This window comes from Suillus discolor, assembly GCF_016758755.1.
Source record: "Suillus discolor strain FC423 chromosome Unknown F5147scaffold_108, whole genome shotgun sequence".
Classification (NCBI taxonomy): domain Eukaryota; kingdom Fungi; phylum Basidiomycota; class Agaricomycetes; order Boletales; family Suillaceae; genus Suillus; species Suillus discolor.
The window spans coordinates 114,402-131,587 of NW_024541355.1; the positions used below are offsets into that span (position 1 = coordinate 114,402).

The 17,186-nt window shown below is 44.3% G+C and overlaps 5 protein-coding genes across 5 annotated transcripts; 1 reads left to right on the forward strand and 4 right to left on the reverse strand.

Moving 5' to 3' along the window:
- Positions 1-11: 11 nt before the first annotated feature.
- On the reverse strand, positions 12-1,151 carry F5147DRAFT_787551 (uncharacterized protein; the record flags this gene model as incomplete). Its single annotated transcript, XM_041442964.1, has 5 exons — positions 12-433; positions 488-568; positions 619-805; positions 857-1,071; positions 1,121-1,151. 5 exons carry the CDS (start codon positions 1,149-1,151, stop codon positions 12-14), a joined length of 936 nt encoding a protein of 311 aa, XP_041286047.1.
- A 674-nt stretch (positions 1,152-1,825) lies between these two features.
- On the reverse strand, positions 1,826-2,155 carry F5147DRAFT_780518 (uncharacterized protein; the record flags this gene model as incomplete). The annotated part of the gene is made up of 2 exons (XM_041442463.1): positions 1,826-1,940; positions 1,992-2,155. 2 exons carry the CDS (start codon positions 2,153-2,155, stop codon positions 1,826-1,828), a joined length of 279 nt encoding a protein of 92 aa, XP_041286048.1.
- Positions 2,156-5,146: 2,991 nt separating this feature from the next.
- F5147DRAFT_780519 (uncharacterized protein) lies at positions 5,147-10,098 on the reverse strand (the record flags this gene model as incomplete). The annotated part of the gene is made up of 12 exons (XM_041442464.1): positions 5,147-5,596; positions 5,648-5,778; positions 5,831-5,916; positions 6,033-6,170; positions 6,225-6,301; positions 6,357-6,433; positions 6,485-6,858; positions 8,273-8,463; positions 8,540-8,617; positions 9,212-9,345; positions 9,403-9,960; positions 10,014-10,098. The coding sequence occupies 12 exons, from the start codon at positions 10,096-10,098 to the stop codon at positions 5,147-5,149; spliced, it is 2,379 nt and encodes a 792-aa protein (XP_041286049.1).
- Positions 10,099-12,574: 2,476 nt separating this feature from the next.
- On the reverse strand, positions 12,575-12,942 carry F5147DRAFT_586995 (uncharacterized protein; the record flags this gene model as incomplete). The annotated part of the gene is made up of 2 exons (XM_041431960.1): positions 12,575-12,821; positions 12,875-12,942. Coding segments are annotated over 2 exons (315 nt in total), but the record flags the coding sequence as incomplete, so codon positions are not given.
- Positions 12,943-13,640: 698 nt separating this feature from the next.
- F5147DRAFT_780521 (uncharacterized protein) lies at positions 13,641-14,618 on the forward strand (the record flags this gene model as incomplete). Its single annotated transcript, XM_041442465.1, has 4 exons — positions 13,641-13,831; positions 13,877-14,115; positions 14,166-14,371; positions 14,427-14,618. The coding sequence occupies 4 exons, from the start codon at positions 13,641-13,643 to the stop codon at positions 14,616-14,618; spliced, it is 828 nt and encodes a 275-aa protein (XP_041286051.1).
- Positions 14,619-17,186: the final 2,568 nt, after the last annotated feature.

A 17,186-nucleotide genomic window follows, 5' to 3' on the forward strand; every position in this document is an offset into this window, starting at 1 on the left:
GTACCAAGTGACTAACCCACAACGACCGCTCCCTCTGTGCCTTGCGCCTCATCATCCTCATCCACCACCTCATCCTCTGAGCTGTCAGTATCCCCAATTATATCTACACTTTTGGCGCCACCAGTTACCTTTCTTTTCATAGCTTTGTGTGGCTTGTAAATGGATTCGCCGTTCTTCACTCGTTCATGGTTAGTAGCTATATGATTCTCCACTTGCTCTTTGGTGAGTTGAATCCACAAGCAACACTCATTAACCAGTGCATCGAGCAGCATCACCAAGTCTTTGCGGTGGCCAATCTTGCTGGGATTTCGAACCTTCCCACACGTCCAGCCTTCAAGCGCGATGCCATGCATCTCAATGACTTTCTGCTCATAGTTGTCATAGTTCATTTTGACCTTCTTCTTTGACAGGTTGTATTTTTTCATGATGGCATCTTGGCACATGGACTGCATAAGCAAATTGTTTGATTGAAAATATATGTACTCACTGAGTCCCTCCTGGATGTTAGTGCAACACAGACTAATCAACTTGGTAGAAGGCAAACAATGTGTTACATCAGCATGAGTATCTGAACACTGAATGATAAGTATTTGTTAGCCATGGACAACATGCACTTACCAAAATCACCAGTCACCCATGACTCAAACTTGAGTGCAAAACACTTCGGGTCCAGATGTGAGATCTCCTTGATGAAGGATTGGGCTTTGGGTGTGTAGAATATTTTTGATTCATGAAAATGTTCAACATCACCATGAACAGCAATGTAGAAGCCTTTGACACCTGTTCGAGAAGTGATATTCTCCCACTAACACTCATTCTTAGGTCATATACAACCAGAAAAACTTGTGGTACATACTTCTTTTTCCATGTTGTTGAACATCACATTCACTTGTTTTTGTAGTGCTTTTGGATTTGAATGCACAATCTTGACACAATTCTCGCGTAAATTATGAACTTTGCGATGAAGTTTCTCCTTCTCAGATGCTGAAAGGCAACAATATCCAGTGGTGAGTTCTTGTCCATGCTCTGCAATGAACACTGTAAGCTTCCACTGCTGTCCCACAGGAAGCGCTATAGTAAGGTGTTAGTTTTCATTAACTAAGACAAGGTGTACTAATACCTAGGTTTGCTTCATTCAGTTTTTGACTCATGAATTGTTACAGTAACATGGCATGAGTCCCCCGCCAGCAGACAGCCCTCTGCCACCTGCACGGCTATAGACGATACCGGAGCCTCACCAGCTCTATAGATGATAAGCGGAGCCTCACTAGCTCTGTGACGACAGATGACGAGAGATGACGATAGACGATAAGCGGCAACTGCCGGCTTAGATAAGCGGTCTGGACCACACGTAACGATACATGACGACATAGGTCTAGAAGACCTATTTATGTTATCAAGATAGAAGGCAAGCCTCGTGTTGCCTCATGTACTGATAGAAGGGTACTGCATGGACCCTATCTACGATAGAAGCCCACCTCATGGACGCTATCTCTGACACATGTAGATAAGCAGATTAGAACCCAGCTTTAGGCTGAGCTTAGATACGACGAGTAGCCTTATATAAGGTCGAAGATTAAAGTAGACGTTCCTTACTTTAATCTTACTAGGTTTACCCTTGAACTCCTTGTCCCGCTAAAGCTACCTGCTCGACATCGACTCGTACCTTCAGTGACGCCTCTCACTGTCTGTAAACCCTGCTATCATCTCAGCGTAACCCCTCGTTAACCACCACGAGCTACGTTTGAGTACGCAACCTTTGCTTGTCTGTAAAGGCCGACGACTCTCAGCACTCGGTACCACTGTCGTGGTTGTCGCTGTTAAATTATCCTAGTCGCACACGACCGTTTGTCGTAACAAATGCATTCCATGCATTAGGTTTTCTGCGCTTGCGCAGGCCTGTATCATTGTGCAACTGGAGCCGAGTCCATTTGATGCTCCTGACAACAATGTAAGTATTGAGGTCATTACAAGGTATTCTGTGTTCTTACTGTTTGTATTTCTCAGAAATAACTGCAGCTTCCTCCTGATATGCTTCACATGCCTCATTGATAGCATTTGAGAGGCTAATGGCCTTTTCATGACAGTTGGCCTTCTGTGTCACAGTGAGTTTTGGTCTAGCACATTTGATTTTTTGTGTGATGTTGAGAACCATTATATGCAGACTGAACAGACAAGAAGCACAGACATTCAAAGGGCCACAGAATAAATATAATGGCAATGGACAGTAGGTTCATTAGACTAATTCATTTCAAAATTTTTGTTTGTTTGGCCATAGGGTAGATATTTGGCTTGTCAAAGATATACCTTATGTTTGTAGAGGTATATCAATGTCAGCATTTTAAACTTTCAGTTGAGTGTGAGTAAGCTAATTCGACCTTATTACAATGTAAACACCATCCTTAGCCTGATGTAAGCTAATTTGACCTTGTTACAATGTAAACAGATTCTTCTCCTGCTGCAACAGAGTCGATGTATGATGGTAAAGCATCATCATTAACTGGCCTTTGAACTCTCCCACCCAAGAGTGGGTGCAATGGACCCAACCCAAACTGTCCTATAGTATCGTACTGAGTCTAAGGTAAAGGAATCACATGAACCACACTTGTTGTAAAGCTTTGTGGATTAGTGGTTTCAGAATGACCCAAAGTCACATGGTGGATGGTGTTACACTCTGATAAGGATGTGTCCAAGGCAATAACAATAGAGTCCTCTGAGCCCTTCAAAAAAAAAATACCATCAGTGATGGGCATTATGGTTTATGAAATCAAATACCATAGAAGAAGTCAATTGTCCTATATTTGGCGTGACATCTCAGAGACTTGATGATGTGACCTGCGATTGCATCGGTAGTTCGAGCGGAAGTGAGTTTGGGATACTGGACAAGTCCGATACAGTGGAAATTAAACCTAACAAAAGACTTAGTGTGTAAATGTTGCTTGAAGCCATCACTCACTGATGGTTACTGTGGGACTGCTGGAACACTGATAGCTGGCAAAAGACTTCAAAGGTATAGTGAGGGGTTGTATGTGAATGGTTTGATGATACATACACTGTTGATGTTCAGAGGAACCTCAGGGAGAGAAGCCACAGTCCTCTAATGGACAGCAGCAGATGCATGTGGAGGACATTGACGTGCAAAAACAAACACCCTCGCAGGTGGAGGAACCTGAGCAGGAGAAGGTGCAGGCCTCTGGTGGACAGCAGTAGGTGCAGGTGGAGGACACTGACTGTTACAACATGTTACACGAGTCTCCTCTGCCACCCCAGCCCTCTGCCACCTTGCATGGCTATAGATGATACCAGGGCCTCACCAACCCTATGACAATAGATGATGATAGAAGATAGAAGAACAAGCGGCAACTGCTGGCTTAGGTAAGTGGTCTGGACCGCATATGATGACATAGGTCTAGAAGACCTATTTATATTATCATGATAGAAGGCAAACCTTGTGTTGCCTCATGTACTGATAGAAGAATGCCTTGAGGATCCTATCTTAGATAGAAGCCTGCCTCATGGACACTATCTCTGACTCATAGATAAGCAGATTAGAACCCAGCTTTAGGCTGAGCTTAGATATGATAGAGTAGCCTTATATAAGGTTGAGGATTACAGTAGACGTTCCTTACTTTAATCCTACTTGGTTTTCCCTTGAACTTCTTGTCCTGCTAAAGCTACCTGCTCGACATCGACCGCACCTTCAGAAACGCCTCTCTCTGTCTGTACCACTATTATCTCAGTGTAACCCCTCATTCCTATATGAGCTATGTTTGAGTGTGCAACCTTTGCTTGTCTGTAAAGGCTGATGACTCTCAGCACTCGGTACCACTGTCGTGGTTGTTGCTGTTAGAACTATCCAAGTCACACACAACCTTGTGTCATAACACTGACGTCCAAGAACAAACTCCCTTGCAGGTAGAGGAACCTGAGCAGGAGGGGGAAATTTGATTGAGGCACAGCTTCCAAGTTGAAATATATTATTGGCTGTGTGGGACAGGATGAGGAATGAGATGAGATAAAGAAAATAGGGTGACTTACTACTGCTTGTTTTTACCTTCACACCATGAGTGCGCACTGGTTTATTCCATTTCTTAAAAATCTTCTTCAAAATTGGCTGTGCTACTTGAGAGGTGAACATGTCACACATCAACAAAATTGCCTGGGATACTCATGTATCAACGAGTTTCCGCAAATCAGTGATTTTCAAGCAAGGAGACTGTTGAGTACTGACGAGCAGTGCTGGCAAGTTTTGAAGGAAGTTTGCTCAATTTGAAAACAAGTAGTGTGCTTCAAATCTAACAAAAATTGAATGCTGCAGTGGAGAATAAGTTTCAGAGACCATCAAGTGATCAAGGGATGTTCGTACAGTAGTATTTGTGTTTACAGCAAGATCAAGCTATGAAAAAATTTTATGTGAGAGACTGTAGGTGTACTATATGGAGGACAAAGAAAGAGCGAGGCGGCAGCTTGCTTTTCGGTAAGTAAATTGCTGCCGCCTCTCCCTTTCTTGGATATTAAATTAATGAAAAGGCCAATAAGGTCAGCACCACCATCACTGCTAAAGTGATATAAGAATGTGTTACCATTCCCTCAGAACACAGTGTAAGGGCTGAAGAACGGGAAGTCCATGCTGCTGCGCTGCACGGATGAGTGTAAGGGCTGAAGAATGGGAAGTCCATGCTACTGCACCCCAAAGAGGTAGTCAGGGCTGAAGAACAGGAAGTCCATGCTGCTGCACCACACGGACAAGTGTAAGGGCTGAAGAACAGGAAATTTATGCTGCTGTGCTGCACAGACGAGTGTAAGGGTTGAAGAATGGGAAGTCTCTGCTGCTGTGCCCATACTCCAGGGGATAAAATTAAGTAGCATGCTCAGAGATGACATATATAAGCACAATACCTGATTTCAAGCCTCTGCTCATGTTTCATAACCTGCTGGATGCCAACTTTAAATTTAAACCCTCTTGTGTTTGCAAGGGCTGGTACAAAGAACCAAGCAACAGAGCTCATTCTTCAATATGTGGAAGTTGAGAATTCTACTGCTGGTGTTGTAGCACCCATCATCTTTGAGTAGTATTGTGCTTATATACATTGTCTCTGAATATCACACTGAATCATATCATTGCCATGTATTTCAATTCTAATTTCTACTCAGACATGCATGCATCGAGGTGATTATCTTTGTCACAAAGAACATCATCCTCATCTACAAGAATCGTTGAGGATCCTTCTAAGTCACCCAACACCCATTCAACATGATCTCCATCCTTCCCTTCCCTCCTTTTCTTACTTGCCTGAATGAGACCATTGTATCCTGGGAGATCATAGATTGCTTCAAGTTTGGTGCAGTGAATGTTATTCACCTGATGACACTCCTCAAACCAGCACTGAATTTTATATGCAAGGGCAGGGTCAGTTTCCGAGAGTGATCGTGCAACAGATGACAGATGTGTGTCTTCATCATTGACCCATGCATGAAGCCACACTACTTCGACATTCAAGCGAGCGAGCTCCTCATGTGCACGCACTACTTTAAAATATTTGGCAGCAACTTCGCAATTGGTTTTTGAAGCCCAAGGCTTGGATAGGAGGTCTTGCTGAGAATGCTTCAGTAAGTCAAACTCACCTAGTCATGCATAAGATGCGACTTCATGGTATGTGAGAGTCAGTTGGGGTGGATTTTGCAAAGGTGCAAGGTCATTGTACTTGTCCAACGCTGCATGTATTGCTGCAGAACGTTGGGTAATAGCATTTGAGATATGTTGTCGTAATTTGTAGCCTGTTACTGAAACATGAACAAGTACTGGATCACCATGTTACAAAAAACTTACTGGTCCCTGCAAGATTGGCTTTGGCTAACTCAAATAGCCTCTTGACCACTAATCCCTCAAGGTGCTCGACAACACGAATGAAACAACTGATTCATCAATGAGTTGAGTGCACGCTTGTATTGATCTTGTTCTCAAGTCCAACATTCAGTGATGCCAATTCGACAGTGCAAGGTCATCAACAGCATTCATCTCCAAAACTAACCTGCAGTATGCTGCACTGTGCTCAGCCTCCCGAGCTCTTGCAACAGTTTGCACACTTTTGCGAAGCCCTTGTGTAGGCATGAAATCTGTCAGACTATAGGACAGAAACTGAACAGATGTGACACTCCTGTACTTGGCCCTGAAGATATCTCTTAATTGAACTTAGTCTGACATAAGGAATTTGAAAACATACTCTGCGCTCGCCAAAGACTCAAGGGCTTTGACGTATGTCATTTTCTCAATGTCTTCTTTGGTCTCAGTGGCAAGGGTCTGCAGGTACTCTAATTCCTCGCTATTCCATCTCGTCCGTCAGGTCAGGCTGTACTTTGAGCTCTTGAACTGCAGGTGACAGCTCATTGACAATATGAAGAGCCTGCTTGTAGTTGTTGTAGATGAATTTACCTATGAAAATGTTATTGATATATGGCCTCTAGACTTGAGAAAAACACTCACTGAGTTCAGAGTATTTGTCTAGGTCCCATTGGTCGAAATGAAGTTTGTTGAATTGTAGCCAATGAAAATAAGAAGCATGACAAATTACAGGTGCAACAGCATTAGAAGCAGAGAAGATTCGTTTACATGTTTCTAAGTCTTCGATCCCAAGACCTTCCTGATAGAGCAGATGATATTGAATTTGACATTGGTGATTGTGAGTGTGGCCATGAAATGTGTTGACTAGGAAGCGATGGTGTTTAGCACTGGCCTTTGTTGATATTGAACTTGCTGCAACAGTTTTGCTATATGAGCATCCAATATTGTAGCCTGTGGCACCATTGGAGCTGTAGACATCAAGAATCTTGCTTGTGGTTGCTAGTGCATACTTTGCACTAGAAGAAAAAATTAGTATAATGTACACTTGAGTATAAAATGTTTATGGCATACAGTTCGCCACTCTTACACATCTTCACCAATGTCTGTACTATGCCATGACGACAAGCACTGATAAAGATTCCTGTCTGATTGAAGATACCGACAGTGTTCTCACTGACAGTATTTGCTGTCTTCCAATTCTCTGTGCAGGCAGAGTCGTCATTGGTAGTTAAACGAGTGACATCAGTAGGTATGTGAGTGCCTGGGCATAGGTGAATATCATCTTTGAATAATTCAACATCAGAAGGTGCAATCAAGTAGTCTGATGGAAAAATTTGTTTATCAGCATGGCCAGAGCCATCTATTCACTTTAATGAATTGTTCCCATCCATGCTGTCAAGTTGAGTGGGGTCAAGGGGTTCTTCATTATCTTGCTAAATGATTATTAGATTTCAGGCATCAGAAGAACATATGAATATTACATACCTTATAGCTGCATGGTAGACAAGCATTTAACATCCGCCATTTCAAACTATCATGTCCAAGTGCCTGGTTGACAACAGCCTTGACATGACACAACATATTGAGATAGGCATCAAAGGCAATCGAGAATTGATCACGGAATGACTGAAAGTATGTACGCTACAGTAAGATTAGTAAGGGACAGTGAGGAAGCTCATTTGTGCACTTTATGGAGTGTGCAAAGGACCTTGACCATGGCTTGCAGTGGCGGATTTGATGATAAAGTTTGAGACATTCAAGAGCGATAGCAGCAGTAGGTTGTTGCAGGGAACAACCTAAGAAGCCAGCTTTGATTAGAGAAACATTGGTGAGCTCATCTGGCGCTTGGTGGATTGTTTGAGCAGCACAGAAACCTGCAAATAACTGCTTGTCAATGAGAAGATCAATATACTTGACACTTACCCGAGATACCAACACTTCTAACATGAAATATTGATCCTATTCTACCATTGATTTCACTCATCACACTCTCGATGCCACTGTGCTTCCACGAGAGGAAGGAGCTGGCCAAGTCCGTCATTTGACTGGACCATGCAGCATGCACCTGTGACTCCCATGTATTGCCTCTAATTAGACGTGATTATAGATAGTGTTAGCACATCTAAAATGACAGACTTACAGTGTTTCTAAGCCTCCTCCAATATCTCTCGGTAAAAGACTGACTTATAATAAAAGAAAACAGCTGTAGCCCTATGTAAGCTGGTGTGAGACATCGGCACTCACGCAGGTAATGTTCCTGATGTCAGCTATCCTGCGCCTGCCGTGCAAACCTTTGTGCTTGCTGTCATACACGATGAGCATAATAATTCAAACATATCGGAGGCGCATTTGGACACAGTGACAGCTACTGATCATTCAGATATGTACAAGTCTTTATGATATACATAGAAGGGTAGCAGGGTGCCATACTTGTCCTTGTCCTCATCTTCATCCTCAGACAACATAACAAATTCTGTACTTTTGGTGGCCTCCTGATGCTGGGTACTGGTATTCTTTTTCACCTTCTTTGATGGCCTTCTATTCTCTTTGTTTCCCTGTCCAGTAGTAGGTGCACCCTTGCACTTGCGAGGGATTCCAGCATCGGAGCACTTCTTGCATGGCTGCCAAACGACGCATATTGAGTGCAGCAGTATGAGCTTTGACCTCTGCTGGGGTCAGAGCACTCCAGTAACATACCTTGGCCCTCAGCATATCACAGAGCTTGTGGATTTTGCTGACAGTCCCAATGCTTGAAGGACTGATAAATTTGACACCCTGGGGTCATCCTACTAGGTGGACTGCATATGTTTCGACGATAACCATCTCGTAGTTGTTGTAATTCATTGTAATGTCCTTTTTGCCTCTTATTGCAACTGTAAATATGTCAGACAACGCTCACATGCACTAACGAATGTTGTCACATACCCAGTCCTTGGACAATCAATCTTCGAACTTGCTTTCAGACTGTTTCCAAAGAGTCACGGAAGTTCATTAAGATCTCGAAGATACTCAATAAGAACAAAATATTATTGTGAGGAGCCAGATAACTTACTTTGATTCTGTGTACATGCCCATTGTTTGTATTGTCGGAGAACATCAGCCATTGGAGACTCATAAACGTCCTCCCAGAAGTCTTCAGAATTGTCAGTACCATGCATTGTGCTCTGAATAGTGTCATTGATGTGGCCCGAACAACAAAGAGAGTTCCGTAGGTGCCTGTCCAAACACGCAGATCATCGAGCTTCGAAATGAAGATAAGTTCAGTAGAATACATGCAACAGATGGAGAGCTCACCTCCTTGACAACCCTTTCTGTTGTGGTCAAGACATCTCGCGCAGCAGCTATGTTATTTGCTCACACACTACTTACCTTTTTTTCATGGTGCTCACTAAGAGCAGCCACATAGGCGGCCTTCTCGTCCCTCGTCAAATCTTGCATGTCAGGATCCTTGGCAACCATTTCGTGCAGCTTAGGCAATATATGCCTAGAGCCATTAGGCTGATCTTGTTGCAACAGGACGTAAATATAACTACAAGATAAAGCAAAGAAGTTCGGCATACCATTATCCATCTCCTTAGCTTTGGCATGGATCAATGCATTAGTCAGGTTAACCTTGCGCGCTGTGTGATACTTGGTCTGATTACTGATCATGTTGTCGATATGTTTTGGAGTGATGTTGTGAGTGAGTGAGAGCAATATGACTGCATTTTTCTGTTCTTGTAGATGTTTGGCAACAGCGTCGTGTAAATGCTTTGTAACTGCAGTCCTCTGATCCTTCTTAATTTTTTGAGAGGCCTTCTGGGCATCTGACAGCCGAGGCAGTGGAGTCCAGCGATGAAGCATGGGACGTGTTGGGTTTCGTGCTGCCCAGGTGGACGAATTCGTGTCACAGTGGAGCTCTGGTGGTGACTCTCCATCAGCAGGTGACAGCGCGCGAGACAGTGCACAAGAGGACGGTGTGAGTTGATGTGCCTCAGGTGAAACATCGGCAATGACAGGAGTAGGACATTGTGGAAGGGCCAGTCCATTGTTGAGGGCTGCTAACTCGTCTCTCATCAGTGGCATTGTGTATAATAATGGGTCCTCCCAGTCGATACTGTGCCAATGTTGGCTCAATCCTGTTTTTTGAAGGTCAGTACTAAGAGTGAGACATACATATCCAACACTGCACCTTCATTTTCATTGAGGATTCCTGTGAAATATCCTGTGCCAGCGAAGGAATTTCCATTGATGTTGAAGTTGTCTTTGTAGCTCATATTTTTCTGTGTAGGTAGGAAGGAGCATTGTTGTGGGGACACAATTAGAAAAAAAAGCTGCTTACCTTGAGAACCCGAGCCTATTCCAGAATTAGGACAACATAGTCAAGTCATTGAAACCCTACAAGAAAATGGCAGATCTGAGTCAACAATGGAACAACATGAATAGAACAAATGTGCTTACAGTGTGCTCAATTCTAAAACATCGAGTTCAGTTCGTTTCATTTTGGCTCCGTACATTATTTCCGAGGCCGGAAAAAGGATGTCAAACATATGGGTTAACATTCTCGGAGTTGGCAATGAACTATCATGCTGACAGTCACATTCCCTGCCAGTTCCAGAACCAAGTCCAGCATAAACAACACAATATGCCATACAGTCACACAACACGCTTGCATCAGCAACATCGACACAGAGAAACCTATGGGAACACTCACTGGTATAATGCTAATCAGTAGGATAAGTTTAGAGCAATGGCTGGCCTCTGGCCTGTGAATATCATAACAACTGGCAACAAGCATCAGCAACAGTGCTGTTCCTGTATTTGGAGATGAAAGGAACTGAGCTTTTTAGAATCGAGCACACCTTAAGGTCTGGAAGCTCATATATAGATCAAGATTTGATAATTTCTTTTGATCAGGGGCGATAGTTGTAAGTACACACCTCCGCTGGGATAACCTCCTCACCGCGATCCTTTGATCCAACTTGAATGCCGATGGTGTTCGGATAGTTTGGAGGCGATAATACACATCTCCGAGATAACCTCCTCACCGCAATCCTTTGATCCAACTTGAATGCCGATGGTGTTCAGATAGTTTGGAGGTGATAATACACATCTCCGCTGAGATGAGTTTGTCATAATCCTTGGATCCAACTTGAATGCCGATGGTATTCGGATAGTTCCGCGTAATATGTATGATATTGGTTGGGGGTGCTGGTAGTACACATTTCTACTGGGGAATCCCAAGGTAAGGATAGTCACTGTGATCAATTCATATTAAATTATGGTCAGATTGGTTGAACTAGGAGAAAGTCTCACGACCTATTCCCCCCCCTCCAAAGCTACTAATGGTAAGTCTCAATTTTTGGACTCAAATGGTTGTATAATACTTAACATGCATTCAAAGGCTCATAAGCAGGATCCTCCTGTTAGTATGAGCAGGCAGTGCTTGGCTACCAAGCATTGGCTTGCAAAGCCAGGGTAATTTTTTTCTTCTCAAGTTCACTGAGATTGCACTTCTCATCTATTTACTAAGAGTTTGAGATACACAAAATGCAAAGGCACATGTTCAGATGGCCAAGTCAGTCCCTTAACTCTCAGTCTTGAGTCATGATTTCGTACTTACATAAATCCATTTTTTTAGGCAGGTGGGCTAGGTCAAATCACTTCCATTTACTGATGTCTCTTACTTTTGCTGACCGCACCCATAGAAAAAACAAAACACAAGCCCCTGCAGGACGAAATCACTGTGACATCCCCTCTGTCACTTCGCCTGTGCTCAAAGGTCTGCATTCTCACACTACCACTCCCGAGGTTGACAATGGATCTATACTCACCATGGAGAATGACCTCCCTTGTTCCTGCAACTCGCTAACCCTGCAAGACATTGAGAACATGGCCAACTGCTGGCAAAAGGGATGGGTCGAGAAGTCTGAACATGTGTGGGATGTGATGCATATGAGAAACTGCTTGAAGGTGCGCAAAAGGAGGGGGAATGAGAGACTGCCATCTTTCTTGATGAGTGTAGTTTACATGCTTGCGAGGGAAGGTCACTCCTCGAAAGTATCCAAGACATTGTGCACACCAATTGCCCATACTGTAGGGAGTGCCTCAAGTACAATATCATTGTATTGCATGATTTGCTCATTTGTATTGTTTCAGAGGTCAGATTCTTCGAAGTTAAAGCAGCTAACAGTAAAACTAAGTAGTCTGTGACTATATGATACATCGAACTTCTGATGTTATATTGAATCAATGGCAAACAAATATTGGATTGGTAGTGAACAGACAATGCATCAATGGCGAATGTATAGCGAATTCATGGCGAACATATGGTGAATTCATAGCGAACGTATATGGAATTCATTTGAATGTATAGCAAATCCATATTGAACACATATTGAACATTGTAGTATCTCTAGAATATTGCACTCACATAGAATTCTAAATCAGTCCAAATCACACCAACTGTGACCAAGGTTAATATCTGTTATACTGAATGTATGGTGAGTGCAGTGGGCCTTGATTTAGGACTATGATTGCATAAATCATTAACTACAGTTGTGCCAGGATACTACTACATGCGGACTCTTAAGGTAATCAGTCCAATGTCATTCAGTCATCTGCATCAATTTTGTAATCACACAAAGTAGCTTGCACGTTTTGTGAACTGAGTATAAAGATTCCATTGCTGATGTATTACAAGCAAGTATTACATATGTACATGGTTGATACAGCATACTACTATGAAAGTATCTAAAGTTCACAGTATGACATCGTCTCTGACAGGTCATCTAGTTGCGACCACAGGCCATCCGAGTCGGGGGACAAAGATGGGGAACATGGGGATGGAGATAGCCAGAAAGGACCACCTGGGGTTGGGACAGCTTGCACTCTGCCTTCGTTATATTGTGCGGTATATACTTGAAGCGCCTTCTGAAAAGAAGGGTACCACTTCTGAATGTTACCACTAACAAAATGGGTGCGTTCAGCCACATCAGCCCTAAGATTAGTGTCAATATTATTATCAGCAGTGAAAAGTTTGATAACACTCACCAGTGGTAGAATATACCAACTTCTTGGCCGATTGTGACCACCCAGAACCCTTCAGGTTCTAAATCAGCACGTGGGGGTGCAATGTCACTGGGTTTTGGAACTTGTATGGCAAGCTAGTAGATAGATTGGGCGCAGGAATGGTTCGACTGACATGTAAGGAGTTCGTGTGTGATGCTTTGGAAAGGGTGATAGTCTCTTCGACGGTCTTGCGCTTCCACGTAATTGTGTCTAATGCTGAACCTGTTTGAAAGGATGAGCATGCGGTTGATTGTCAGATAGTATAAACCCACTACTCACCTGATATAGCCATGCCTTCCAGTAGCTGGTGCAAGTCCCGGACATGATCACTGTGGCAGGAGGCGACAGGTGGTGAGGGAGTGCGTGCCATGGCAGATATGAGAAACTGAAGGAAATGGCAGTTAGTTGAAAAGGGGGATAGATGGCAATGTGCACTAATAGCATTCATGATTAGTCACATAACCCAACATGCATAAGATGTACCTACCTGGCTTGTCTGAAGGAGAAAAAAATATGCAGAATCCTGGACGTCAAAAACGAGTTCATAGCAACCTTTCTTTGTGGTCTATCCGCCACATAGGCTCTTTGTGAGGTAAGGATGGGCTTCCCGCCAACTGTGTGTCGAAGGTGGTCAAACACAGAGCATTGGTCCTCCAAGCAGCAAGCTATAAACAGTGGCGGGAGATTTGCCTACAAGGTGAGTATCCAGGCATTCAAAAACATCAAGACACTGACCTGGTTTATAGCAATGACAGCCAAAGAGCGCCAAGCTCTGGAAGCTCTCAAAGATCCCCTGACCTTTCCACCTAACATTGACGAGGACTCCGAAGATTTCAATATCAACGATATATGTGATGGTGCCGACACACTCTCTATTAGCCATGCCAGGGGGGAGTTTGGAGACCTTGTGAGAGGTGTTCTTGGTGAGGTTTGGAGATTGTAAGTGCGTGTTCATAGACCAACAGTAATTGACACATACATCAGAAAGGGTCGAGATGGTGCTCGCAGGGCTCAATGTGTTGACAATTGCATGCGGCATGATCGTGTTCTATGGAGAAATGATGCTTTCAATGAGCAAATACAAGGGATGACTGAAGCATACCTTATATGGAGCCTGGAGAAATCACAGAAGGGCTTTAAGAATTTTTTGGATCACCTATGCAGCGAAGGGACTGATGATGTTAATGGTGGCCAATGGCCAGTAACTGTAGTAGACACGTTATGTGAGTCACTACTAATAGTTGGTGGCTTCAATGCTTATGTGAACATACAGTTGCTGAGAAATTCATACTCAAAATATCATCGACCAACATTACCATTGCTTCTGCGCTCGTTCATCAAGGCATTATGCCTTGCTCCCCAATATCGCCTGTCATGGGCATAACATCAGAAGCCCTTGAATTATATCGGGTAGTGCACCTCAGGAGCCCTCACTTATCAATTCAAGCTTTTATTAAGACTATATGTGATTTACTTGGGGTACAATTAAGTTCTCACTTCAAGTTCTATTGTACTTCATGCTAAATACAGACAGGTTGAATTCCAACGACAACTCTCACGTCAATTTTCATCTTCTGTAGGTGCAGATACTCAAGAGGACCTAGATGAAGAGGAGGTGGCAGAGGAGGTGGCAGAGGAAGCCTTGAGGAGTTTGCAGGACATCATCCTCATCACTGATGACTTCTTGTGGCTTCAGGTTCTTGATGATGGTGAGGGAGAGGAGTAGTCTACTAGTAGTAGTTTAGCCATTATACTGCTGCAATGTACTTCACTCATTATGCTTAGTCACTGTGTCCAAACACACCTCTGATATGTTTGAATTATTGTGCTCATTGTGTATGATGGCAAGCATGAAGGTTCACACGGCGGGCGCAGGATAGCCAACGTCAGGAACATTACCTGTGTGAGTGCCGATGTCTCATGCCAGCTGACATAGGGCTACAGCTGTTTTCTTTTATTATAAGTCAGTCTTTAACCAAAAGATATTGGAGGAGGCTTAGAAACACTGTAAGTCTGTCATTTTAGATGTGCTAACACTATCTATAATCACATCTAATTAGAGGCAACATGTGGGAGTCACAGGTGGCAGCATGCATCTCTTTATTATGATGGAGATGAGAATGAGGTGCTCAACGATGAAAATTTTTCCTGCCTTCCAAACTGATATACAGTGAGAAACGAGAACAACCAAAGAACTTAACTCACCAAATGATGACCTGTGCATGCATTGCACTCAGGGCTGGATCATCCTGTCCTACAGCCCCAACCTGTTAAGAATGTGCTCAAGGGTCGGATCCGAAGGGCTTGGCTTCAGCTCGTGCGCTGCACCCCTTACCCGAGTACGTGCCCCTAACTTCCGAGGGCTGTTGGACAATGTCCGAAGGTTGTCGGACGAGTCCAGAGTCCGATGTCCAATGCATGGGAATTCCGGTGGACGTTCAGGAACAAGGGATAAGACTAATCCAGACATTGTCCAAACTAGAAAGGAAACAGTGGAGGACTACCAGAGGTAGAGGCAGAGGTGAGAAGTCTATAGGAATTGATCCTAAGACTAGCAGAGGACGACGAGAGGAGAAACTCAAGTCAGACGGAGAAGGGAATGAGCAGAGTCTAAGATAATATTCGAACTGAGGAAGTACAAGGATTCTACAGGGTTTATATACTACTGAGGACTTAATGGAGAGTCAGTCTGCGCAGTCTGAAGCTATGCGAGGCTGTGGACGGAGCGTATAGAAAAGTCAAACACTAGTCTATCGGAAAATAGTAAATGAAGACGGAGATGAAGACATAGGAAAATAAAGGCAGAAATGAAACGAGGTACAGAAAATGAGTATAGTCTAACTGGAGAAGGAACGTACAAAGGGATAAGGCATGGAAGATAGACGTGGGTCGGATCCGGGCGATAGATAGAAGTCGGCTGGATCCGGAAGTCCAGAAATGATGTGTGATAGGTCTGGGTCTGGAATGTGGGATATGACAGTATCCCCCCCTTAGGGCTGAGCCCAAGAGGCTTCTGATCTGGAAGTCTGGACTGGACTTCTATGAATGCGGGATGATGGGCGGAGCTCGTAAAAATAGAACTGGACATATAAGTAGGCCGGGGCGCCCATGAGATGTCTAAAAACTTTCCCCCTAACTCCAATTACTGTTTCAACATGTCTAACTCCACTTCCGGCAACTCAAAGTCTGCCCAGCAACTCCTCTGAGAGAGGCAGGCGGAAATGGCGGCCAAAATCGCGCGACTCGAGGCGGACACTCGGAGAGAGGCGGAGGAAGAGGAGTGCAAGCACAAGGAGGCGGAAGAGGAGCGGAAACGGATGGAGGAACAGAAGCGGAAGGATATCGAGGAAACTCGGAAAAGGTTGGCTGAGTGTGAGCAGGAGCATTTGGCAAAGGCTAGGATGGGCAACGCGTCGGAGGTGAGTTGGATGAGGTTTTTTGTGTTTTTTCGGAGTTTAACAAAATGTTAGTCCTCTGGTCTGGCGGATCCGGAGGCTGCGTGTGAGATGTGTGTCCTTAGGCGCAAGATTTGCACCTGGGCAGTAGCGTCTAAGATGCCTAGGGTGAGTTTTCTGTTTTGTCCGGATCCGGATGATTACTGATGATTTCCGAAAGATCCGGACTTGTGACCAGTGCCGCGCATCCAAGGAAAAGTGCATCGGCAGAAATCCGCCTGTCAAGGTGCCAGCCAGCAAAGGCAAAGGGAAGAAATGTGCGCGTCCGGAGGGATCTCCGAGCCCCAAGGGCAAAGCCAAAAGGCGTCAGCGGTGTCTGGAGGACATCGACGATGACGTGGAAATAGTGTCCAATCCCCGGACGGTCATTGGAGAAGATCAAGACTGGGCGGAGTATGATGACCAGGCCTGGGTTGCAGCCACTGTTACGACAAACGGTCGTGTGCGACTAGTGTTACGCACTCAAATAGATCTGTTAGGCGGAGCCCTAAGAGGGGCGTCGTCCGCTAACGTTCGTGACGTAACCGGAAGGGTCCGGTATAGCAAGTGAGACTGGCGACGACGAGTCGGCAGCGATCACAGTACGCGCGTGTCACGTGACTTGGTAGACGGATGTCTAAGAAGTCACTCAAGGTCGGGACTGTCTTGTCCGGACGATGAGGTCGATCGAGATAGACTTAGTCGCGAAGAGCAACTAAGAAGAGATACTAGAGACTGAAGCTGAGGGGGCTTCAGAGGGAAGTATGTTCCAGGGAAGATTGAGTAGATTCAAGTTAGAGAATCTAGTACAAGGTGACCGACTACTTATACTAAGTGGAGAGGGTTAAGGGCAAGGCTAC